The sequence below is a fragment of the Callorhinchus milii genome, unplaced genomic scaffold (genome assembly GCF_018977255.1).
Source record: "Callorhinchus milii isolate IMCB2004 unplaced genomic scaffold, IMCB_Cmil_1.0 Scaffold24, whole genome shotgun sequence".
Taxonomy (NCBI): domain Eukaryota; kingdom Metazoa; phylum Chordata; class Chondrichthyes; order Chimaeriformes; family Callorhinchidae; genus Callorhinchus; species Callorhinchus milii.
In genome coordinates this window covers 7259998-7279254 of record NW_024704765.1, presented here as the reverse complement: position 1 = coordinate 7279254, position 19257 = coordinate 7259998, and the positions used below count along the sequence as shown (strand labels likewise).

The 19257-nt window shown below is 42.4% G+C and overlaps 1 protein-coding gene across 4 annotated transcripts in view; it reads left to right on the top strand.

The window, feature by feature from the left end:
* Window positions 1–19257, top strand: part of rerea (arginine-glutamic acid dipeptide (RE) repeats a) — a 167114-nt gene that overhangs the window by 78336 nt on the left and 69521 nt on the right. For all 4 annotated transcript variants that reach the window (XM_042343579.1, XM_042343580.1, XM_042343581.1 and 1 more), the window contains exon 3: window positions 13322–13392. In XM_042343579.1, the coding sequence (XP_042199513.1) occupies window positions 13322–13392 (71 nt within the window). The remainder of the gene's footprint in view (window positions 1–13321; window positions 13393–19257) is intronic.

Genomic DNA, 19257 nt, shown 5'->3' with positions numbered 1-19257 from the left:
CTCCCCTCCCCCTGTATTGAACAGGAGTTTCAACCTAGACTGTGAGCACAAGTCACAATGTGGAAGAAACGGACTTGACGGTGAAATGGCCTTTTCTTGTTCTGTGTTCATGTGTTTTTAACGAGGAGGAAGGTTTAAAATCCACTTAGTTTCGAATTCAAAATTGGGTTATTGGTAGTGGCTTTTTTCCACAAAAAAGTCTTTTGATGGTCTGAGGTATGATGTAGCCTTCTGTAACTGAGCCATCAGTCTGTGAGTGAATTAAATAACGGATGGCAATATTGAAACACATTTGGGTCTTGTTTAAAAACAAATACACACGTACTTCCAGTTTAATGAGTGTAATGGACTCAGTGGGTGTGTGTAGCTTTTAGCTCAGAATCCATTTCAGTGCAGATTTTCTGCACGTCATAACGGCCTCTGGTGTACTTATCATGCCCATGTTTTTATTCATTCATTAATGCCTCGATCTTTAGCTTTCCGCCCTCGCTGCTTAAAATGTAAAGTGGAATCTGCGAAAGCATCTTGGAGTTCAGTCGTGTTTGTGTTCGTTCTTGACTTGGCCTAACAACCTGTTAAAATGTCAAGAATATCAAAAGACTGAAAATATTTAATTATAGAATGCAGATACGATGTCTTCTAACCACACGAAAATGCAGTGCATCACACCGCTGCAAACAAGACCACTCTTGTTTGATTTTATTCAAGGCTCTTTGTAATTTAAGGTTTGGTTGAATTCTGTCCTCTATAGTTTGGATACCCCAGGGGTTAACATAATGAAGCTGTTCTTCAGAGTGGCTGATATGGTATTTAAGGATGTCATGCTCGCATTTTTATTTCTGCAATAATAATACAGCCTATGTAGAAGATCTTTTATCTTTCAACTATTTCTGTGATGATTGGGTGATGTTTTGCTGAACATGGCTGATTCTTTTGTGATGATGTAGTTCAGGTCCTAGTGGTGTAATTCGTACACTGTAATTCAACAAATTCCAGGAACTATAATTAGCTCATATAATTTTACCCTGTGATTCCACACTAACCAATTTTCAAACCAAATCTATAATTGAACACTCCTTAAGCATTGGAGAAGCTGATGAGAAGTTTTGAAAGTAAAGTGAGAAGGATTTTGTCTTCCAAGTATCACCTTCAGATTAGGTCACTGGTTTAGTCCCGCCCCTCAGTTCAGCTTGGACCTTTTTTTTTATCTGACGAGCGGATTTAAATATCTTCCAGTTGGGTCCCAAGAATTTCCCTCATATCCTTTTGTAGAATATCGCAGCCCAGAAAATCCTTCCGGTTCATCAAGTCTAATGTGTTGTTTTCTCCACCTAAACCACCTCATCTAATCTCTTTCTCCTGCTCACTTCCCATTCCATTTAATCTTCCTCGTTACCAATCACTCCCTATATAAAGATTTTTTCCCCCTAAACTCTAGCTTACATCCTTCTTTGTGATTATCTTAAAGGTGTGGCTTCTTGTTATCAACTCTGACCAGTGGAAATAACCTATTCCTGTATTATTTATCCTATCGTGACCTTCATAATCTTGAATGCCTCCATCAATATTTACTTAACCTCAGCTTTAGTGAAAAAAATCACTTTGCCTTTTCTACGGCTTTTATATTATTCTTGCACTTGACAGTGATTATTCTAAAGCATTTTGAAACCTTATAACATTCAAGGCAAGTTTTTTTTTCTTTATTTCTTTCGAACAGAAGGTGGAAATGAAGTTCTCATGATTCTTTAATCAGCGTGGTTTAATCTGGCTCGACCACTGAAAACTTTCATGAAGTTGCTCTGTTTATAATGCGGTCAGGGACTGACTGACATCTCACACACATTGTTTCAGTGATGTAGTGGCTGGACTTAAGTAAGATACTCTCAATTGAGTCTATTCGAATGGTACTGAGTCCAAGAGCAAAAGATGGGTCTTCTCTGATTTGCTAACAGAGCTGCAATCATTCATCACTGGATGTGTAGCCTGTATAGAAGATTGCAGTTTCTGATGGTGCCAAGTTGGGCTGTTTGTCCTTAGAGTAGAGGTGAGTGGGGATATACAGTCAATTCACTTTACGGTATATTCTGTGAAGCGCTTTGAGCCGTCTCGAAGACTTGATAAGACGCGATATCAAATGCAATGCGTGGAGTCCTGTAGCTCAGTGGTTAGAGCACTCGCTTTGCAAGTGAGAGACCTGAGTTCAATTCCAGGCAGGGCGAAACCTTGGGCAAGTTTCCTTACTCCACACGCCTAATAATAATCCCTCCAAAAAACCAAAAACAATAATTAAATTGGTCATTTTCAATCTACGACTGTTTGTGGGACATTGCTGTGCGCAATTGGCTGCCGCGTTCGCCCACAAATATACAGTCAATTCACTTTACAGTGTGTTCTGTGAAGCGCTTTGGGACGTCCTCCTGACGTGAAAAGCGCTATATCAAATGCAAGGATTATTATTATTATTATTATTATTATTAATGACTTGGTGCTTTCTGGACTGAAGATGATGCACCATTTTGTGCTTGCAGTTGAAATTTGTCTTATGTGGTTGTGGTGATTTGTTCATCGAAACGGAAGGCAAGATTCCTTACTCCACACACCTCTGTTTACTTAGCAGTAAGTTGGAGCCTGGTTGTTGGTGGATTGGCAGATCACTTTTCCGGGGGTAATAATCCCTTCAAAAATAATAATAATAATTTGGTCACTTAATCCATGACTGTTTATGGAGACGCTGCTGTGCACAATTGACTGCTGCGTTTCGCCCACAACATATACCACCAAATCACTTTACAGTGTATTCTTTTAAGCGCTTTGAGACCATTGCAAAAACGTGATCAGGCACAGCCAATTGTGCCCAGCAGTGTCCCACAAACTGTCATGGATTGAATGACCAATTTATCATTATTGATTATAATAAATGTCATAGATGCCCATCAGACATCCTAGGCAATTGCTCAGGAGGTGGGAAATTCTGGGAGTTTGGAGAAGCAACAATACTTATCAGCGATGAAATGGGCATTAAAAACCTGGACGACTTGAAGGCTTGCAAGAACCAGGTCCAGGTGGAATACATTGAAGATTACGGAACGATATGAGGAATGTAGTGGAGGAAATTTAGTGACCTCATTGAACGGATGGTTGATGCTGGAGGATTGTAAATGCCTAATGAGATTCCAATCTTAAAAGGTCAGAAGAAAATTCCTGGGAATTATAGATCAAGCTTACTGACATACGTGGTGAGTATAACACTGGGGTCTATTATAAAAAAGCAATTTAAGAGATTTTGTGAATGTAAAGGCAATAAATCAAAGCCAGCATAGTTTATGAAAGTCAGGTCAGTCTTTTGAAGATGGTAACATGTTTTGTGATTGAGAGTTAAGTTGCAAATATTGTATCTCACCTTTCAGGAAATGTGTGAACAAAGCATTTGCGCAATAAGTATGCTTGATCCACGACTGTGATGTCCTGTAGAATATTGGTTAGAGCAATTGTCTCGCATGCCAGAGGACCTGGGTCCGATTCCTGGGCAGAATGAAACCGTAGGCAAGTTTCCTTACTCCACGCGCCTCTATTTACCTCGCAGTTAGTAGGAACTGGGTTGTTAGTCGATTGGCGTACCGTTTTTCCAGGAGTAATAATGACGTGATAAGGCACTGTATACATATCAAATGCAAGGATTATTATTATTATTATAAATAGAATTTGGGGTAAAGTAAAGGGCCCTGGGATCTGAGATGAAATTGAAATAACGTGATTATCTCTTGAGTGGAAATTAAGGAATCAGTTATAGTTTGTGTGATGGTGGTTCTAATTTTAGAGCGTTGACCGATTTTCCCCAGAGTTGCTCTTCCGTTTTGTGATTCTCTTTAAATTAGCGATTTTACTTTTTGTTGTAAGTGATTCCCATCGTGCAGTTAAACTTGAATTCTTTGTGTCTGTTGCCGAGAAGGGAGGGGGAGACATAATCACAGGCAGAGTGGAAATGTAGGAATTATAGCACTCAACCCGTTGAGCTGAAACTCTTTCTTCCAAGAGTATTGTGAATTTGGTATTGCTCCATAAATCTGTGCTTGTGCTTATATTGATTGATAAGTATCTTGACCGTTCGGAGACTCACAAGCAACTCGTTTTGTGGACTCCTGAAAGTCCCAAGTATTTTGAAAGCCGGGAAGCATTTTTTTTTAAGGACCCCACAGAGAATTTTGCAGCATTCAAATACAGCAATCACTGTATTAGTTGTACATTATCCGTCCCGTTCCTCCTCCTAGTTCACACCCAGCTCACAAGCGGTGTTCTGGTAACCTTAACGTTCATGGCCGCTCACTTTATCCTCCCGTTGCCTCATTTCCTCCTTCAGTTAGGAAGACAGGAGGAGTCTTGGCTGTAAAATTCTCCCGCGCCCCACCCCCCCGCCCCTATTCCTCCGTGCAGTGAATGCTTGTGTAACCTTAGCTGGATTGGCGTCATTCTTACCTGTGGGTCAGATAGCAATGGGCTTGAGACTCATAGCCTAAGCTGACTCTCCAATGCCATAATGGTGGAGCACTGTAATTGTCCGAGGCGCTGTCTTACAGATGAGACGTTAAACCGAGGCTCTATATTTCAGGCGTGCGTTATAATCGTTCCCTGTTTGGAAACAGAAGGGAATCTCTCCCAATGTTCTGGCCAACAACCCGTCAAATATAAATGCCTTTCTTACCGTGGCTGTACGTGGGACTTTGCTGTGCGCATCATAAGCTGTTGCGTTTTCCCGACATCAGCCGCCCGCCACTGTACGCGACATAATTACCGTAAAGTGATTTGACACGGTGCTGGTCCTTGTCTCTTTTTGACTGACAGGTGTTGCTGCCGAGGGCTGGTCTGGTCTGGTCTGGTCTCGTCGACGTTAGCTTTACCTTTGCTGTGTGGGGCTCCATCTAGTGGTTTTGGTCAAGAATTTTCCAAACGGGGGCAAATCAGTTAAAAATGCTGGAACTGGTGATGTTCGTCGGAGCAATCCTCCCAGCGGCGTGTTCGACCCCCTCTTATTTGACGCGGGGGTTATAAGACAGGAGCTGAAAACGTTTTCGAGATATTTATCGCCCTTTGATGCGCGAAACAGGGTGTAGTATTTGGTGAATTACTTGACGGAATGTCCCCCCCCCCCGCGCGCACAAAAAAAATCCTCGACTTAGCACCTGCGTGTGTCTGCGTCTTAAGAGCGCATTGTGAGTAACGATTAAATGCATTCATTTTCCTCTTTAAGATTTCACCCACTTGCACCGCAGGGATTTTCTGCCACAAATTGACAGCCCGTCACAACAAACCATGTTGTCTTGGATGTTTCCTCATCCAGGTGGCATTTTATGCTGGAAAGGAACCAAAGGCAGAATGGAAAAAAAAAAGGTCACCACAGGAAGAGGCAATCGGATCTCGTTCCGTGTTAATACGCTAATAGAAAAGGTGCTGCTGTCGTAGGTTTTCTTAATGTACGTCGCCCATATTCTCTCTCCTCCCTTACCTCCCCATCTCTCCTCCTCCCACCCACCCACCCCCCGCCACCACTCACCCCAAGCAAGTGTTGAACCGTAATTATACTCGCTGAGAAACCCAAGAATTTATTTTCACATCAACAACGTTTCAAGTTGACATCTTTGCTTTTTTCAAGGGGAATCTGGCACACGTGCAGGACATTGTGGCTAAGTAGCAGTCAGCTTATAACCGCCGAGAATGAATTAGTTTGAAAATCCTGACCTTTGTTGGATGTGTTCCCAGATGAAGTTGCCGGAGTAAATAGAGTAGTTAATACATTCGCATTGATCCTTTGTTGCAGCGCTGGTCAATATTTATTATTGTGTCTGCAAACATGAGTCGTTTTTTTTTCACCTTCAGCAAATGCATAATAAAAAATTATCTAATTACTCGGTGGGTGTTGGAGATGTGTTCAGGGACGGGCAAACTTCAAAGCAGCATTCTTGCTTTCAAGTGTCATAAAAGGCTGGCAACATCAGCTTTACACTGATTTTTTTTCCAAAAAAAAAAACTGGTTAGTGGTAGTAACGCTTCTGACATAACGCTTCCAAATATGGGAACACACAGAAGTCTCTCATTTTCAAAGTTAGGTTGTCCTTGAGTGTAGTTATGACATTTTAAACGAATCCAGTAACGCTGCTGTAGGGGAAGCAGGAACATCGCTTGTTATTTTAGGTTTCGCACTTATTATTGAGGGAGCCATTCGGTTGTGAGCTCGTGTCAGCATTCCTCTTGGGCACATAAGTGGGAATCAATTTTGTAAATTGCCTTTTCGCACCTGATTGTGGGTGTTTTTTTTTTCGCTCCTCGCCCTGCACCTCGGTAATATTTTAAACAGAATTCACACTAATCTGCAAAGGTGGCTGATTCGGAAACTTTAGGGTGTCGTATTCACTTTTAATCCCGCTGTTCAGCCTGTGGAAAGTGGCGCAAGATTGGACCGAGCTGTTACTTACGCTATTGCCACCTGGAAATGCTCTTTTATCAGCCTGGCTCAATCGGTAGCGCTCTCACCTCGGAATCGGAAGGATTCATGGGTTCAACACCTCCCGCCCGCCCCATTTCCAAGACTTGAACTCAGCCTACATGGAGGCTCCAGTACAGTACAGTGCTTAAGGAATGAGATGCCAATCTCCAGATGTAATGTTAAATCAAGGTCCCAACTGCCTGTTCAGATTATCCTATAGCACAGTTCCAAAAGAGAAGGCAATTTCTTCTGCTGTCCTGGCCAATAATCCCCTGGATTAAAAAAAACAATCCTTCGCTTCATTGCTGTGAGCAGTTTAGCTGCTGAGTTCACCTACAACGGGGCGCTATATCAAATGTAAGGAGTATGATTAATTTATTGTGAAATGTGAATGCCGAGGGCTAATTTCCTCACAAGAGCGTCCCTCAAACAGCCAGGAAGTGAATGTCTGTTTTTGTTTTCTTGAAATCTGGAGGATTGTCGGTCAGACCACTGAGAGAGACGTGCTTCTCTTTTCGAGTCGGTGCAATGCACCTTCAGCGACAGCACCCCACAAATTCCGCGTGTATGGCGCCTTTCACGTCAGGACGTCCCAAGGCGCTGAACAGACCTGAACAGGCAGTTTTAACATCTCGACCAAAGTATGACACCTCTGATGATACAGCACTGCATTGGGAGGTCAACCTGAACCATGAGGTCAAAGGCCCAGTGTGCGGAACACGCAACTTTCTCGCTCGGAAGGTGACAACGCTACCAGCTCATGCAGACTGACACCCCCTCCACTCCCACACACCCCCCCGCCCGCCCGCCCGCCCGCCCGCGTGAAGTTGTTCCATCTTTTTTGGACCAGATTACGAAGCTGCTTTTTGGTTCTTTTCAAAACTTTTAAATGAACTGGAAACACTGTCGTAACTGACCGTTTCTGACCATAACCGTTTTACATCGCGTAATCCGCCCGCCGTGAAGGGAATGCACTTCATTGGAGCAGGGGAAACACGGCATGGAATTTCGCTTGATAACGTATTCTAAAATGTGATTTGGGAGCAAGGATTGAAATACACTTGCCACTGTCGGCCGGATCTCGAAAGAAGTCATTTCAGAGGGCGTTTACATTATAATAATAATCCTTGCATTTGATATAGCGCTTTTCACGTCGGGAGGACGTCCCAAAGCGCTTCACAGAACACACTGTAAAGTGAATTGACTGTATATTTGTGGGCGAACGCGGCAGCCAATTGCGCACAGCAATGTCCCACAAACAGTCGTGGATTGAAAATGACCAATTTATTATTGTTTTTGGTTTTGGAGGGATTATTATTAGGTGTGTGGAGTGTGGAGTAAGGAAACTTGCCCAAGGTTTCGCCCTGCCTGGAATTGAACTCAGGTCTCTAGCTTGCAAAGCGAGTGCTCAACCACTGAGCTACACGACTCCACATTGGCAGTCTTTTCTTAAAAAAAATCTGGGTAGAACCCCGTTTCCTGTAAGAGCATTTGCACTGATTTTTGCAACGATTGAACAAATCTGGAGATTTGCAGTTCTGTGAATCAAGCTTTACTTCCCCTAACCCTAACCCTGTTAGGGCTAAGGTCGAAATTAATCTTTGGAGAAAGCGAAACGGACAGAGTGCGAGAGAAAAATTCTGATGCCAACTGAGTTTGTTCAATTTAGCATAGGCTCTCACCTTTCCACCTGAGCAGCACAGACGTTCCGATGTAGCTATTGCTTTTTGGTGAATAAATAAATGTCGTTCACGCTCGGAAACAGAAATCTTCTGGTGGTTGAAGACTGAGGTGATTAGATGATTGCTAGGTAAAGGTATTAAAGGATATAGGGCAAAGGAGGGTAATTGGAGTTGAGGTGCAGATCAGCCGTGTTCTTATAGAATAGCGTAACAGGTTCGAAGGGCTGAATGGTCTACTCTTGTTCCTATACTGCACCAAGCTGTAGCAGAAAAGGAAATAACAGCACCAATTCTTCCTCCCAGGGAAGTACTTGTATTGGCTAAACGTACTAATCACACACAGTGGAGTCCTCTCTCTGCATCCCAGACTGCTCAATCATCCGTGGTGAATGAGTTGTGTGTGTGTGTGGCAGTGGGAATCCAGTTTGGAGGAGAAAGATCAGGATCAAATTGTTAAACAAAAGTAGCGTGTTGGGCAGAACTGCTGATAACCAGTGATTCAAATCGAACGCATTACACTGCGCTGATTCAAGTGCATTAATCAGACTGTAGGCCACCAGGGGTGGGAGGGGGTGCAATTTGGATTGTGTTTGAACCGTTAAGAGAGCGTGCTGCGGCAAAAGAAAACGAGGGCAGAAACCACTTAATTTGAACTGTTGTGTTTGTCTGCCTCGCTCCTGATGCAAATTAAAAGTGCACCTTACGAGCCACTCGTAACGACAAGTCACGATTCAGTCCACACACGCGCGCGCACACACACACTCACGCGCGCGCGCGCACCTCCCCTCCCCTCCCCACGAAATGTCTTGAAATAAGCCCAGCAGGAACCGATATTTGCTGAACAGACAAGCTGTTTGCGTTACCGTCAACCATATGGGAGGAAGAAGCAAGGTGTTTGCCCCCTGCGTGAGCAGCTGTTTTATCTCCTTTTGCACGGTTTATATTTCGAAGCCACAATATTTGTGTGTTATTGTTTGTGTCGAAGAAACACCGCGCCACTTAGCAGGTCACACAATCCAGAGCCGAGATTAAAAACAAATTGTTTTTAATCTTGCCGATGAATTCTGCGGGCTGGGGTCAACAAGGTCCTTCAACGGGATCCGCATTCTCAGCTGAACGATATTATTAAAAGCCTGCTTCCAGCTCGGCCCGGGTTTTATGGGATCATTTCTAAAAAAAAAATGCTTCACGTTATGAACTCCCGAGACAGGCTGCCTTTGCGCTGATCCCAAGTTCAAGTGAACCACCGGAAATCCGTGAAGGTGGCTGGGTTTTCGCACACCCGACTTGGGTTTGCATTCCAAAGAAAAAGGAAGGCAGACGAAAATGAGAACAAACTAAATACTGAGTAACGCTTCTTGCGTGTGTTACCGTTTTAGAATGGTGCCCTGTTTTGGATGATATCCACTGCAGGTTCAGTCGCAGCTCTTTGGCCAAAAGGCCACCTCGCTCTATTCCCCCAAACTGAAGCTCAACAGAGATGTGCTTTTGAGCGAGACGAATCCATATCATAGGCAATTTGGAGGTCCCCAAATTGTCTTACAGTTCGAGCTTTTAAGACCACAATCTCAAAACGTACGTTTTTCACAGTGTCCCTTAATTACTGTGGAAAACAGACTTCCAAATTGAGACTGAATTTTTAATTTTCCAAAATTCTGCACCATCTTAAAATGTTGACGGCTGTGGCTTTAAGTCGAAACCCCTGTGAATGTTTGGGCCTCTGTTGTGGTTTTGTTCCTTTCGAAGAAAAGTGTGTTCCCTTGCCGTTCTCTTGGGAACATAATTTATACTACGGTAATAGCCAATGGATGTCAACATGAGTAGCAGATGAGTTGATGGCTTGGTGAATAAGAAGGGAGTATAAATTTGAAAGTTTTAAAACTGTAGGCACTGGGGAATCATTATGGTTCCTTTATGGCAAAGGGTTTGCTTTTGAAATGGGCCAGACCGTTAGGAATAATGTTTCTCTACGCACACACCAATAACTTGTTATTTATGAAGTTCCTTTTGCATCAGTAAGAAACATATCAAAGTACTTTACAGAATGAATGAGACGCAGTGAATGTTATTCATGTAGGCGGACTCATCGGCTGATTTGCAGCCATGTCCCACCAAACGCGGCTAAGATGAGTGGTCATTTTAAGTTTGGGGGTGAATTCTGGCAATCGGTGTGCGTTGATCTCAATCTCTGGTTAATATTTTAATTGTCTGCAAGTGTTCAGTATTTTTGTCAACCTTGCTAAATAAATAGTAATGATTTAACCATTTACCTTCAAATGCAATTTGAGAAGATTTGATCGGCCAACGGAGGCAGACACCTAACTTTGATCCAGATTCAATGGACGCTTGCAGATTTCTTAAACTATATATATTAAACGAGAGCCAGCTGTGTTATCTCAAGAGCTTGTCAATCACAGGGGNTTTGACTTGGAATGTGTCCTGTAATGAGTAGTGGTTTCAGGAGACTTTTGGCAGGTAATTGCACCAATCAGGTGTTGTTAAGTAAAGCATATTTCTGTGTCTGGCACCATTAGCTATAATTAGATCCCAGGTTATAAAAGGAAGTTTTTTTTAAAACACCTATGACATTTTCATTATGAAAGTTTAATGAGGATATAGTTTCCTTCTCAAACCCTGTAACTAAGACAAAAGTGTATAACATACCCAGTGTGTCTCGCAGTTTGTAGCCTGTACACATGCCCAAAGTTTTGGCTCGAAAGCCACAAATTTCTGATGATGATGGCCCTTTCAGCTTCGATTCAACATGAGGGTTCATTCTGCTCTGTCAAAAGCTATTTTTTTCTCCAAAGAGAAACCTACAATTTGCACTTAACTGGCGAGTGATTACTCTGAAATACTTTATGGCTTTTATTTGAACAATACCGTCAGGACTAGGTCATCTGTTGCCATTATGTTTGGCATTGATGGCCTTACTGCTTTCTAAATGAGCAATGTGCATGTCTGCTACCCATATCGAGGGTAAAAAGAAATGGGTTTCAAAGTTGAGTGTTAATTTTTTTTTCTTAAAGAAAGCTTTTTCCTACCCACACAATGATCTCTCCTGGAGCTGGCTCGATCTGCAGCGAGAAAGGTCACCCAACGAAAACAAATTCTGTTTTTCTATTGTTGATTCGGAATCCAATAAATGAGGCAAAAAAGAAGAGGGTTTTCTGCTTTTATAACAGGTATAAAAATCTCCTTCGCTTTTATACTGTTGCCAGAACATGAGCGCTTGGTGATATTCTCGACCGGGGTTTGACCCAATGATTTAGTCTGAAAATACATTCGCCGAAACCAGCCTTTTTGCCTTTTACAGGCACTCGTTATTTTGGCTAAATTTCTCTCTGAAATTTGGTTTTCAATGTTAACACCACTTCCAAGCGTTTGGGATTTTATAACCGACAATCGATGTGGTGAGCAAAAAAACACATTTTGCCGACACAGAAGTTTGTTTCGACACAGACGCAGGGATAATAAGTTCGCCACCGGCTTAATAAAGCCCGTCGTTCAAAGTGGGTTGTCAGCAGCCGATGTCACATTGCTGATTCGGCTCTGGAGCAGTGACTTTTCACTCAGTGCTCGTTCCCAAGTGGACAGCTACTCTGACTCTCCGAGTCAGGGCTATTGAAAATCGGAGCCGGGAAAAATGGCCATTTTACAATGCGAGATTCCCCCTGAGGCAAACTTGGCTCTGCTCAGACAAACGTCTACTGTAAAAGCCAAATGGCCTCGGACTTATGATCTTCGGGTTCTTAATTTACTGGGTGTGATCAGCTGCTTATTACGCTTTCAGTTAGCCAGATGATTCTGTGCGTCTCAGACAGTTCTACAGTCGCGTTGTTTGGGTTAAAACAAAACTCTTTTTTTTTTTCAAACGTGGAACGAAAACAAACGTATTGCTCCTTAAAGCATAAGTGTTAGGAAGGGAAATAATAAGGATGAAAAAAAAACCTTCCTGGCGCGCCACTGGTTTGGAAAGGAAAGTCAGGGGTGATTAGATTTGTTGTAATATGTATTCAATTTGCGTTCTATCCTTCATCAGGGCTAACATTGAACTAAAAACAGACCATCATGCTGGCAATAACACTGCCCAGCATGTTCTCCATTATCAAGATCACAGCCTTGTACTTTAGCGGAGGTCACGTGCTCAGCCTGGAATCCCTTTATATCCCTGTTTGTCTCATTCTTTCCCAGCAGTGAAACTGTCGTTTTGTTTTCTTTAATTAATTTCTTTCTCTCAGAATTCATTACTAAAATCCCAGGACTGGCTGGCCGCCGCATTTGATCCGGATTTGCTTGCCTCGAAGAAATCTTTAATGTGCTAATGCTCATGTCGGTATCCCCCCCAGCCTGGACACTGCCACGCTCCAGACTCGCCAGATTTAGTTGATGACTGATTGACAGAGACGCTGACTTGTTTTTAACTCTGTGGCTCCTGAGTTCTCGTATCCGGTATGAAATGGGGAGCTCTGTGCTGTTTATACAACCTCCAGACTCTGGAGACCATCATCAGCAAATGATCTGTACTTGTTCCTGGGTCTTGGGATGCCCTCCTGACGTGAAAGGCTCCGTACAAACGTAATTTGGTTGTCGTCGTTGTCATTTTGAAATTTTCTCCTAAGTTTTCTCGAGGAATCCTGTAGCTCAGTGGTTAGAGCACTCGCTCTGCAAGTGAGAGACCTGAGTTCAATTCCAGGCAGAGGGCGAAACCTTGGGCAAGTTTGCTTACTCCACACAGAGCCTAATAATAATCCCTCCAAAACCAAAAACAATAATAAATTGGTCATTTTCAATCCACGACTGTTTGTGGGGACGCTGCTGTCCGCAATTGGCTGCCGCGTTTCGCCCACAAATATATGGTCAATTCACTTTACAGCATATTCTGTGAAGCGCTTTGAGACGTCGAGAAGATGTGAAAAGTGCTATATCAAATGCGAGGATTATTATTATAATTTATTGCCTTTGTCTTGTGTTTTATTGCAAATATAAATGTACTTGTTTTTTCTACATACTCCAAAGGTTTCAGAAAGTGAGCCCCACTGCCCATATGGGGTGTTTGTTGTTATTCTTATATTTGGATAATAAAAATATTTTTTTAAACACAAAAGATATTTGCAGTGCATTTAATCCTTTTTTCCCCCCTCTTCCTTTCTCTCAACAGATTGTGTTTATATAGAAAGCCGTCGTCCCAACACTCCATACTTCATCTGCAGTATCCAGGAATTCAAACTGGTGAGTGCGTCCCTTCTTTCGAAGCTCTGGAGTCATTTGGTACTATTGATTTCTACCAAAGTTTTGCATTTCTTTTTAATGCTTTAGAAACAGTTTGTCTTTCCAGCTTCACTCTTAATTATTTTCCCTATTCATGTTGAGACCATTTGCTTCAAAGCTTGTTGCCTTATGTCCTTGATGGGAGTGAATTTCTACCTTTTTAATGCACGCAATTGATTTTTGAAACCACATGGCCCTTCTTATTGTGTCTTCTTTTCCACCACCACCACTATTCCGCCTCTTGAGGCCGTTAACCTGCCTCTAGCAAGTGGATATTGGTGAGAAATGCTTCCAGGCATCTAATGCAACACTTTATCTGCTTAAATGATAGCTGCGTGACTTGTGATTTTGCTCCCCTTCCACCTGACTGGTGTGGAACTCATCAGAGATTGTGAATTTCTGGGAACAAGCGCAACCTTCCACAATTCAGTGCACTGCCTGTTAAGTCACTTGTGTTGCACCTTACCTTTTAAAATTTCAAACCCTCTTCTCAGTCGGGATGATAATCGCTTGGTGCATGAGGTTATTAATCGCATGAGGGTTCCTCATTTGAGAGTGAATCTCCCCACCAAACAAAAATCTTCTCACAAAGAAATGTGAGGATGCAGAATTGCACTGTGCTGAAAAGCCATAGATATGGTTTCTGCTGAGGTCTTTAATACTCTTAACCTTGAGGTCCCAGAGTCTGTTAACAAAGAGAAGCCTGTGCTTTTTATATGGAACCTGAGACCAGACGCCCCCAGTATATTTTCTGATTTGTTCTTGATGTCAATGCGCAGTGATATTGACATCAAGACATCAGTGGGTGCCTGAATTGTAATTTTGTTTTGATGTTTGACAGCACAGGCAGCTGAAAATGCAGAGTTCGATCCTGGCTTATTTTCCCCCTGCAAATCCACTCCCGTCCTTTAGCTAGCAGAGGTCACTTAAAAAAAAGCTAACGGACATCTTGACCCGTGATGGGTTTGAGACGCCCACGATCCATAGGGAACCTTACTCCCAACACACAGTAACTTTTCACAATTGGATGGATTTGACTCCGAATCTCCCGAACTGGAAAAAAAACAATGATTTTATGATAGCGGTCGCCTCTGGAGACAAGCAGGCAAGTTTGACATGTCAAAGAGATATAAGAGGGGGAGATGTGTAAGTTAATTTGGGAAATGAAGCTCTTAATGAGTAATCAAAAATTGAAGGGCAAAGGGGATTAGAAAGATGTGAATGAACAAACTTGATGGACAGAATGGATCAGTCGTGTGGGTGCAGGGATAAAGTTTGTTTATGATGGGAATTTTATACGGTTCAGTGGTGCCTAATTCATCTTAATGGAGTAAGAAAATTAATTTGAAATGTATTCCATACATTAAGTTATTTTCCCTGTAAGGATTGACCTTGAGTTAATATTGACAAACTCCCACCATTGCCGTTACGCGTTGGATATTGAACCATTGCTTTCATTGACAATATACGTAGAGCTTGTTGAATGAACCGTCTTATTAAAAGTAAACTGAATTATTTCAAATTCCATGGCTCAATAATTTCCTCAGTGTAGCAACGTGGCAAAAATCTGATCGTTGGCTCTCTTAATGTTTTATTTTGCTGGATTTTCACCCACCCTCAACATATTGCTGACCTTTCAGTCTCTTCTTTTAAAGATGCAAATGCATGGAGAATCTGTCCTTAAACAGCTTTAGGGTAGCAATTGAATAGCTTGAGGGATTTGTCTCTTCTACATTTTGGCGTAATATGGTTACGTAGATTCTCTGCTGCTTCAAACTGTGCATTCATGTAAATATGGATCTGACTTGTCTGCATTTTTGTCAACCTGTGTGGTCTGTATTTCACTGAGAGCATCGTAGCTAAGAAGTGTTGACAGTAAAACTCACATAAGTCATATCAGTCGGGACCATAATATTTAATATGACTCGCGTGAAGTCCGAGTTAAAAGCAAACTATACGAGTCGTATAAAATCAGATTTATGTCAGACATGTTGACTTAGAAAAAAGACACTATAAAAATGCTTCTTTCTTACTTATCCTTTATCCAATTTCCTCGCTAGATATCCATCCACGTTTAACTATTGTAAATGGCTCAAGGGAAGGAAGTGAAGCAATTGTTGAGGGAGATTGGTTGAGTGTGTGGCAATTGAGTGGAGATGGCCTAGGGGCCTGGTAATAATGTTCCCCTATTCTACATAAGTAACGTGCAATTCCACGCTCAGTCCAAGGTCTGTGAAATTACACTAAGGTGTTTCCTTGGAGTAAAGGAACTTGATGTTCCCATATCCACATCAGGATCCAGTTGCAGAACAACATTTGCAAAAGTTGTTTGGACGGATTGCTTCCTGGCCGGAGAGAAGGGTGCAAGTCAAAAGATTCTGGGGGGGAAAAAAAAGATGGCGAAGGGAAAGAAATCTCTCGTCGTCTGATGAAACATGCCTAACTTTGCCAGCTGATGTTTTCCTCAGTCAGCACTTTGTCAATCCGGAATGTCCCTCTGCTGTCAATTTATATCCCGACAAGTCCTTGTTTGAAACTGACAGAATTGGTTTTATTGGTTGACCCAGTGCAACATTTAGAGACGGGTGACATTGCCTTGCCGGTCATTGCTCTGGGGTGTGGATCTGAACCCGGGTTGAATACCCAGTGGCCCATGATCTCATTGTGATTCTTTGTCAGCCTATTTTGGCGGTGTAAATCTCGGCAGTACGTCATCTTATTTCGATCTAACGTAGTTATTAGCTTTAGCGTTTAATGAGATAAACGTTGGCATTTTAAGTTTTGTATCGCGAGAGTGTTGGACGGCAGCTTTTAGAAACTCGTTGCTGTATGACACACCAGAACCAGCAAGATCTCCTCCCTCCTACGTTAAATCTTTGACATCATAATTATAAAAAGCCGATGTATTTCGCGTGCGCTTCGCAAACCCTTAGCTTGCTCAAACCCTGTGAAGTCCCAACATCGAAATGCTTACTGTGCGGAATAGGACGAGAAGCAAGAGAGATTATTTTAGGTTTCTCTTCTGATTGCCGAGTAGAATTTTGTGCTTCAGCTAACTAAGAAGCTGCGTTGTCCATTTTTATTTCAAACGGTCTTCCTCGATGCGCAGATTTGCACAGTCAGGACATCACGGAAACAGGGCATTCAGCCCAACTGGTCCCATTCAGCCCAACTGGTCCCTGTCCATGCTTGTACTTCACACGAGCTTCCACCCCTTCTAAGCCCTCGCTTCCTATACCCTTGATGGGGATGAGGGGAGAATTAAGAACGGAAGAAACATTCTCAACAAGATTCAAAACTCCATAATTAAAAGCTAGTTGAGCCTTCAGGCTTGCAATATTCCATAGTATGAACGATGCTTGTGATTTGAGATTTGTTTTCATGGACCTGAGGTAAGGTTGTGGCTTGTTGTGTACCCTTTGACATGCACAATGTGAATAACCTTAGGATTATGTTCTACTTTTTGTCGCTGTTCAAAGTGGTACAAATAATCTGCCTGCCTGCGATGTGTTAACACATCTTGGTTGAACTTTCCAACACGGGGGAATAAGCATCCAATTACAAGGTACAGCTTTACCGAGCATCAAACTCAGTTCCTACTGTTCGGCTGATTGCTTTCAATGTTGAGGTACAGCGTCTGGAGCACAGAGGGAAAGGGAAGCTCTTAACTTTTAACAGCTTTTTTTTAAGGAATTGAAAGAGCTAGTTAATAGTATTGTACGCTCTGTCTAATGTAGTGTTTCACTTCGCGCTGAAAGCTTCATCGCGGGTGCACGTATTGAAGATTGACAAAGGGATGGGGGGGTGTGGGGGGCAGAAGATTTGTGGAGAAATGCAGTGAAAATCATGAAATTATTGGTTGTGTTAGGGAGATGATAGAATAGAGAATAACTATTGCTGCTGTTTTGGGCACAGAAGGGGGCAAAGTGAAGGTAATTCTGTGTGGTTCATGGTGCCATAGTGTTCCATCTTTCCCCCACCCCCCATTAACTCAGAGTTGATGAGTGTTCGGTAACACAGGGAATTTAGAAGAGGACGTGAAAGCTTAATGCTTAGAGCTTGGGACCTGATGGTTGGCGGACAGGATCGAGGAATGAGCAGGAGACCAAAATCAAAGGATCGGGGTAATAGGTTTGTGGGGCCTAGTGCGGAAGAGAATATAGCGTGCAAGGAATTTTGGATGAGTTTGAACTTTGGAGTATTTTATCTATTTTATCCATCGAAGAAGTCTTACATAATAAAACTGCACAGCAATTAGTTAAGCAGTTTTGACGGGGCTTACATGCCTTAGTGCTTTTATAAATTACATTTTGGTGTTTATTACATTTGTCAATGTTTAGAAGGAACCTCAATTTAAGAAAAAATAAGCAATATGGGGTTGGAAAGATGCTAATATGCTCAGCGTTTGAATTTTACTGGAGGCAGACAGCCCACAGTACCTCTGAATGAGATTCATTTCTTGTAAGCTTTAGATCAGGAATGATGATTAATCCTTTAGGGACCAATAAATTAATTGATTCCCCTTTTTAACAATGAAAGCAGATGAAGTCGATTTGAGTATCCAGAAGAGGAAGAATGCATCAGGTCTGCAGTGAGAAGAGAGCGTAGTTTCAATTTTTTATTGGAACACCCCTTTCTAGGATTTTCACCTACTTGGAATTTCTTTATTGACTCGTTTTTTGGGGGGGCGGGGGCAGGGAGGAATAATAACATCAGTTGAACCTTAGTAATCTGAGGCAAGAAGAAGATAACATCCATATTATCAGACGAGACATTCTTTCTGGCTCAGAATTTTTTTTGAGGTTGGCCATCATTTTTTCTTTCCTGAAAAGATCTTGTTGCCTCGATCCCCCCCCCCGCGCCCCCCCCCCCCCCCCCCACACACACACACACACACGCTCTCCCAGTTCTATTAAGGTTTTCCATTCAAATCGAGTCAGAAACAAGCCTACTGTACGTGTGGCCCACATCTGTTTCTGCTGTGGGTTGACAGCACCAAACGACCTTTGAAACCTTGTCTGCTTTTTGTATAGAAACCAGCATTAGTGAAGACGTTTGAAGAACAATATTTATTCCCAGTGTTTTGAAGGCTTGTATAAAGACTTTGCACAAAGCAGTGTTTCTCAGGTGTTAACCCGCCATTCTCCACTTTCCCCGATGTCCTTTTCCTTTGTTGCACACTAGTCGGAGAACCAAATGTGGGTTTCTCTAACCCCGAGAACACAGTGAGTGGAAGCTTAAGACGTTGTCTGCGTAGAAATTCGGTTCATTGTGTTGACATCTGGACACCTCCATGTCTGTTGGGGGAAGAGGGGGGAAAGGAACACTTATCTTTTCCGCAACATATATTTATATAGCACCTTTCACGTAAACAAAACATCTGAAAGTGCTTTGCCGAATGAGATTAATTAGTACTGAAGTGAAGAATTAGAAGCCAATGTGGCAGCTAATTTGTGTCAAATTTCGCAGCAACGTTCCTGAATCCCTACCAACGAGGCGAGTTCTCAATTTATTTGAGTTTTGGGGATGAATTTGAAATGGCATGGGAGGGGGGGGGGAGAGAGAGAGAGAGAGAACGTGGGTAGCTAATGTCTACCTGAATTACAAGGTAGATAGAACCTAAGGTAATAAAAAAAAATCTGTCTCTTTTAGACACAAATATCTAGTCACAGATTTGCGGGGGGTGGGGGGTTGAAGAGAGAGGTTTCTCCTGTAGTATTTCTCAGTTGACATCCCCAGAGGAGAGGTATCCCATCCATGCTGTGATAATTGTGATCACACATCACATTTTTTTTTAATTCTCATCCCCTCGGATTTATTATGTTC